General features: G+C 33.2%; 1 protein-coding gene and 1 non-coding gene across 2 annotated transcripts; both read left to right on the top strand.

The window, feature by feature from the left end:
• Positions 1–4,269: 4,269 nt before the first annotated feature.
• TRNAS-AGA (transfer RNA serine (anticodon AGA)) lies at positions 4,270–4,351 on the top strand. Its single transcript has one exon. It is a non-coding gene; the product is annotated as a tRNA-Ser (tRNA).
• Positions 4,352–4,433: 82 nt separating this feature from the next.
• On the top strand, positions 4,434–6,201 carry LOC131607993 (pentatricopeptide repeat-containing protein At5g61800). The gene has a single exon (XM_058879939.1). The coding sequence runs from the start codon at positions 4,538–4,540 to the stop codon at positions 6,020–6,022; it is 1,485 nt and encodes a 494-aa protein (XP_058735922.1). The 5' UTR covers positions 4,434–4,537; the 3' UTR covers positions 6,023–6,201.
• The last annotated feature ends 1,443 nt before the right edge of the window (positions 6,202–7,644 follow it).

The following is a 7,644-nucleotide window of genomic DNA, read 5'->3' as shown; positions in this document are numbered from 1 at the left end:
GAGAAAAAAATTTAAATTTATTTAAAATTTAGAGAAATTTTTTTAAATTTATTTAAAATTTAGAGAAATTTTTTTAAATTTATTAAAAATTTAATTTCGTATTTAATTAGATGAGATGTATTTATTTAGATGAGATGATTGTCATAATGAAAGAGAGAGAAAATTTTATTTTATTTTTTAATTAATTAAAAAATTATAATTGATTGTGTGTAAGATTAGTGTTATGTTTGTGTCTATGAAAGAATTTTTATATGTTTTATGCTATAATATTCAATTAAAAAATTTAAAGTAATGCTTAATTTTATTTTCTTTCAATTTCCACCTCTCTTAAAATGAACTAATAGGAAAGATTAATCTCTTAAAAGATTAGGATAGACTTAAATTGTTTGTTGTTGTCAATAATATGTCATATTCTACTCTAACTTATCTGTTCTCATGATCTCATCCATGCAGTCCCATTTGCAATATTTAAAAGTTGGTTAAAGTAGTTGTAGTGGCAAAACAACAAATGTTAAAGTAGTTGTAATTTTATAAATACAATCTACAATATCAATTGAATTATGTAAATTATATAATAACGAAAAGTTATTTAAAGTAGGTGTAGTGGGAAGACAACAATTGTTACAATATGTTGGCACCGTCCAATTTGTAACCATGGATGGTGGGGAGGGAAGGTCAAATGCTTTATGAGTGGATATAGGTATATAGCCACTTATTCTTTAGTGAAATTAGCTTAATCTTTAAGTGATTATACCATAGCCATGTAAAAAGTGTTACATCACATGGATTAAAAGATATTGCTCAATTTAGCATATTAATCACAACCTTTCCCTAATGAGAAGATAACAATTATTGAAGTTTCTCATGATAAAATAATTAAGTCACCACCTCCTTTTAAGCACACTTTGGATAGTTATCTTTTTTTTTTTTTTACATTAATTAATTAATTATGGAATATGAGGAAAGCTTTTAGAAAGTGGGTTGAAGAAATGACATGGCTTTGTTTGTTTTGTTCCACATATTGAATTTGCAAATCGGATTTGTTTGCTGGGTGGTGTCTTATCTTTTCCTAAAAGTTATGGTTACAAAAAGAAAGGTAATGATAATTGTAGTACATTATTTGCAGCTCACACAAATTAGTGTTAATCTTAAAAACACAAACATTTAACTTTTGAAAACGCCAAATATTTTAGATGTGTAGAATTGATTATGAATTATTTTAAGTTGTTTGGTTAGACAAAAATAGAATTAATTATGTCTCCATAATTAATTCTACTTCAAAGTTAGAATTTGTAGCTTCTATCTCCAGAATTGATTCTAGATGATTTTTACACTAATTTATTGTTCAACTCACTTTTACATACATGTATCCAAATATAAATCAATTCTACTAAACTCAATTCTGATAAAATCAATTATACAAAACTCAATTCAACTAGAATCAATTCTGTCAACCGTCAATCCAAACACATCCTAAGTGTATAATTCCCTAATATTCTTTCATATTTTTTTCTGAATAATATACAACTATTCTTAAAGTTTGTTCAGGAATCTAATAATGCATAATAATCAAATTACACTAAATTACGTAGCACTAAGTATAGATAAATTATATTATTTCCTCAATTGAAGTAGGATGTTAATTGACGTTGAGATTGTCTCCGAAGTTTTGAAACAACAGAGGAAGAATTTTATCAAAGCATTTGCAATTTGATACCGTGAGAGGACATGAAGAACATAGACATGACCGCGAGCTACTTTTTTTCGAACAAAATGAATATTCATTTCGATGTGTTTTATTCTCGGATGTTGAACAGAGTTTCCGTAAAGATATATCGCATCGATGTTGTCATAGTAAACCAAAATGAACTTGTGAATGAGAAATGTAATTTGAGAATAAGGTTATGCAACCAACGTGAATGAGAACATGCATCTGGGCCTCCATGAGATTGTATATGAAGAGACATATTTGTTTATATGTTGTACTGCATAGAAATTGTTTGGTCGAGTGAAAATGAGATATACTAAAGAGCATCTTCAAGACTGTGATAAAGAGACAGATCCTCATATCAAACATTATCGGTGACACAAGTTCGATTATATGTCAATCGAGGTGATGCATGGTTAAATGATGACATTCTTGTTAAATATGCTTGGATCTAAACCCTAAAAGCTAGCTCAAGAGGTGAGGTTGCCCTCACATATTTATACACCCAACAGTCCGGGAACCTTAGCAATGTGGGACTTCAAACAAACTCTAACAAACACAAATACCAACTTCAACACCCACCCTCACGCCTAACGTGTAGGGTTGGGTCAAATGCCCACATTGCAGTCCTTAACCCGGCTCTGATACCATGTTAAATATACTTGGATCTCAACCCCAAAAGCTAGCTCAAGAGGTGAGGTTGCCCTCACATATTTATACACCCAACAGTCCGGGAACCTTAGCAATGTGAGACTTCAAACAAACTCTAACAAACACAAATACCAACTTTAACAATTCTAACACATACAAGAATTCAGTATGCATACTTCTTTTTTGATAGAAATATACCTTTGGGATGGAGAGTGACTGGACTATCCAAAAAGAAGTTCATGGATTCCAAATCTTTCATTGCAAATTCTAAACCGAGGAGTGAAATAATATGTTGTCTCAGAGTATCAGAAGTAGTAATAATAATATCATGAAAATATAATAAGATGTAAGTCATATGAGTGTCTTTCTTGTAGATGAAGATGAAGTGATCGTAGTTGCTTTGAGAGAAGCCAATAGATAAAACATAATCAATAAAACGATTGTATCAAACTCAAGGATCTTGTTTAATCCTATATAGAGATGTATGTAGAAGACACACATGATGAGGATTTGTCGGGTCCTTGAAGCCTAACGAATGATGCATATAGACCGTTTCTTTTAATTCTCAATGTAGAAACACATTTTTGACATCGAACTGGTGAATTTTCTAGAATTTAGACACAACAATACTAAGGACAATGTAAATAATGGCTGGTTTAAAAATTGGACTAAAAGTTTTCCATAATCAATGCCTACTTGTTGACTTGCCCCATCACCTACAAGTCAGGCCTTATGTTTCTCATAAGAACCATCCATTTTTTATTTATGTCTAAAAATCCATGTAGATCAAATAACGTTAACATTAGGTGGTCGCAGTACTAAATTCTACGTTTTATCTTTAATTAGAGCATTATATTCATCATCCTTGCCCATTTTTCAATTTGAGTCTTTAAGCCCCAAACACATGATTTCTAGGTATAGAGGATTTGATGAAATGCGTGTGTAGGTCATAAGATTTTTGATTTGGTTTAAGATATCATGTTGACTTCTAGTTACTGGTTTGGTGTTAGTGTATAAAATTGGTTGGAAAATGGGAGGAATGGATTGTTAGTTGGTTTGTTGAGGGTGTGGCTGAGATGATGAACTTAGGTTTGGGAGAGTTGATGGTTGACCGAGGTTGGTGAGAGAGACTAGTGGAGTAGATGAGCTAGTTGACTTGAATTTGGGTCGGGTTGAGTGTGAGATAAGAGGTGGTCTATGATGTAAGAGGACAAATCATTGTCTAGGAAGATGTATGATATGGATTAGGGGTGTATATCTTTGCAAAAGGAATGAAAGTTTCATCATATTTAACATGGCGACAAATGATAATTGTATTCAAAGATAAATTTAAACATTTATAACCTCTATAAATTGACAGGTACTCAAGTGACTGACAGGTACTCAAGAGACACGTGGTGTGAAGTGAAGTTCAACACCATTACCAAGATTTAAATTCTGATAGTCACAGTTATGCGTCTGAGTTTATGGTGGTTATTAATACTTCGTTTATAAATACAAAAATATAATAATAATAATAATAATAATAATAATAATAATAATAATAATAATAATAATAATAATAATAATAATAATATTAATAATTCATGAAAACCTATAAGGAAAAAAAGTTCAAAAAATTTCCAGAAAAACATGAAGTAGAAAATAAGAAGGAAAAAAAAGACTCTTATTTTTTATAAATAAAACTATTATGAGAGGTTATTATCTCCAAATCATAATAATAGAGTAAAACCAAAATTTAAATCTCAAGTAAGAAAGCAAATACACTTAATCGTTTGGGCAACGTCCCTAGAAAATACAAGCGAGATAGTTATACAGCGAGTTCGTTATTCAGTGGATTTCATATTTGTCAGTATGCACTGCGAGGTAGTTATAATATAATAGGTTTATACAGATTAGATAACACAAACGTGGACGTGCCGGAGTGGTTATCGGGCATGACTAGAAATCATGTGGGCTCTGCCCGCGCAGGTTCGAATCCTGCCGTCTACGATTTGTATATTTTTATTTTTTCCCATTTTATTCTTTTTATTTTCACCATTCGCTTTTTTTTTTTTTTTTTTGAACATTTAGCTTCTTCATCTATCACCAGAAACTCATGGAAGAACATTGCAAAAAACGTGATGAATGAAAATTTTCAACCATATATTACCAATCCATAAATAATAATTAATTCATATGAAAATCTTGAATCTGATAAAGCATTGCAAATCCATCAAACATCTTCACCAAATCCACGCTTACACTATCACCACAGGTCTATTACCTCACCACAAATCCACAATCTTAAACAACATCATTACCACTTTCACTTCCTTAATCCCCACAAACAAAAACAACAAAACATGTTCCAAAACAACTCTAACATCCTACGCACTTTCCCTCTTCAATTCAATCCCAAACCCAACAACTTTCACTTACAACACCCTCATCAGAATCCACACCCTCCTCTCTTCCCCCTTCTCCGCCCTCCAAATCTTTCTCTCCCTCCGCCGTCTCTCTCTCCCACTTGACTTCCATACTTTCCCTTTAATCCTCAAAGCTTCTTCTCAACTCAACTCCCTCTCTCTCGCTCAGTCTCTTCACTCCCAAGTCTTCAAATTTGGTTTCCTCAATGATTCCTTCGTTTCGAACTCGCTGATTAGTATATACTCTGTTAATGACAGTGTAAATGATGCACACAAGGTGTTCTGTCAATGTTCTTATAGAGATGTTGTTTCTTACAATGCTATGATTGATGGGTTTGTTAAAAGTCTCCAGCTTGATTCTGCACGTGAACTGTTCGACGAAATGCCCCAAAGGGATAATGTTTCTTGGAGTACCATTATAGCGGGCTATAGTCATGCTAAATTGTGTCATGAAGCTATTGAACTTTTTAATGAGATGATTAGTTTGGAAGTTGTTCCGGATAATATAGCTTTGGTGGCGATTCTCTCTGCTTGTGCTCAATTAGGGGAGCTAGAACGTGGTAGGTATGTTCATGATTACATTACAAGGAATGGGATTCGAGTTGATTCGTTTTTGACGACCGGCTTGGTGGACTTGTATGCAAAATGTGGATGCGTTGAGGTTGCAAGTGATATATTTGAGTCATGCAAAGATAAAGATGTGTTTACATGGAATGCTATGCTCGTTGGTCTTGCTATCCATGGAAAAGGTTTAGTTTTGCTGGAGTATTTTTCTAGAATGGTTGCGGAAGGGGTTCAGCCTGATGGGATTACTTTCTTGGGTGTGTTGATTGGATGTAGTCATGCTGGTTTGGTTTGTGAAGCTCAAAAGATTTTCAATGAGATGGAAACTGTGTATAGCGTTGTTAGAGAGTCTAAGCATTATGGGTGCATGGCTGATATGTTGGCAAGGGCTGGATTGATTGAAGAATCAGTGGAGATGATAAAAGGGATACCAGATGGGGGTGATGTGTCTGCATGGGGTGGGTTGTTAGGTGGATGTAGGATACATGGGAATGTTGAGATTGCAAAGCAAGCTGCTCAGCAAGTAATGGAGATAAAGCCTGAAGATGGCGGGGTTTATTCTGTGATGGCTAATATTTATGCCAACACAGAGCAATGGGATGCTTTAGTTAAGATTAGGAGATCCTTGGGAGCGAATAGAAGAGCTAAGAAAATTACTGGCTCTAGTTTGATTAGACTCAACGGGCATTAGCAAAATGAAAAGATGATTATTTCCTTTTAATAAATTATATTAAATTTATTATTCATTACTGTTTTACAGTCAGGTTAGTTATTTTGGTTTTGTGTAGTTTGTTACTTGATTCACAAGTAATCCATTGTGTATACATACCATTTGATCAATCAATGCAAGGCTAAGCCAAGTGTTTAATTTCAATACCATTTTCAAATCTTATTATGGTATCTGTGGTGTGAGCAATTAGAAGATTCTTCTTCTTCTTCTTCTTCAACAATTCTTTACTAATCTTATTACCTTTTGCACTCTTGGTGATTATTTAGATTTGTTTATTATTTAGTATTAAAACTTAATGAGTAAATAAGATTTGAGCCATTAGCCTATATTCTCTCGGAGCTCATACACTTTTAATGGAAAAGCATGTCTAGTGTATGATACATGTTATTATATTCAATTAATTCTTTTGTTTAAATTATTATTATTATTATTATTATTATCAGTTTTATGTTATTGTATTAGTGTCTCTTTTATAGTTTATTTGATTTGAGGTAATGGTGCATATTTTCCTTATGATACAAACACTGTTGAAAAAAACGCAATTGTGTGGAGATAATTTTTAATGGATTAGGCGTTAGTTTTACACCCTAGTTTTTTTGAAATATTAAAGTATATTACAGATATATTTCAGTTAGAATTTTTAATCATATATTTTTTGCCTAACAGATAACTAACTGTACAGTTAGTTATTTATCCCAGCTCTCTAATGTCACTAAACTGTCAGGTATGTGATAGAAAAACCTGATATAGCAGGTAAACTGTTTTCATAAGTCATAAATGCAAATAATTTATCTCTCTTGTAACTTGCTTTCACATCAACGAAAAATCAGATGCAACTGAAAAGTGTCTATTCTCTCTATGTTTCATATTATGATATCAGATTGCTAAATGCGATCCATGGCGGTTTTGTCACCTCCACCGTTGTCGCCACCTTCTTCCGCTCATGTCTCATCAGTTCCTTCACCGGTTCATTTCAATTTAGTTGATGATTCTCATCATCTCTTATTTTCGCTCGAGATTTTGGAGAAAATAGATGAAAAGAACTTTCACCTAAGCTGTCAACAGGTCGAACCATACATAAACATACATAATTTCACTGAGTTTGTGGTTTGCACTCGCATTCCTTCTCAATTCGTAGATGAAGAGTATTGCCATACTAGTTCAGTTAACCTTGCGAATACTGTGACTTCAACATGATCAAATGCTTTTGTCTTGCCTTCAAATAACTCTATCAAGTGAGATTCTCTCACGTGTTCTTGGTTGCACACTTGCTCAACAACTGTGGGGTCGTTTATTAAACTATTTTCGGAAACAAACTCGTGATAGAGTGCGTCATATTTGGGTTGAGCTTCGAGCAGTTACGCTTGAAAACTCACCATTTCAAGACTATCTTCTCTAGATTCGTAAGACTGTTGATGCCCTAGCCTCCATTGGAGATCATATTCCAAGCAACCATCACATTGATGTGATTCTTGAAGGATTATCTTTTGATTATGTTACTAAGAATAAGTTTGGTTGATCGACCTTGATGAAGTTGAAGTTCTATTGCTGGCTCATGAGCTTCGTCTCACTAAGTTCAAGAA

This window comes from Vicia villosa, linkage group LG5, assembly GCF_029867415.1.
Source record: "Vicia villosa cultivar HV-30 ecotype Madison, WI linkage group LG5, Vvil1.0, whole genome shotgun sequence".
In the NCBI taxonomy this organism is placed as follows: domain Eukaryota; kingdom Viridiplantae; phylum Streptophyta; class Magnoliopsida; order Fabales; family Fabaceae; genus Vicia; species Vicia villosa.
This window is presented reverse-complemented; position numbering and strand designations above follow the sequence as displayed.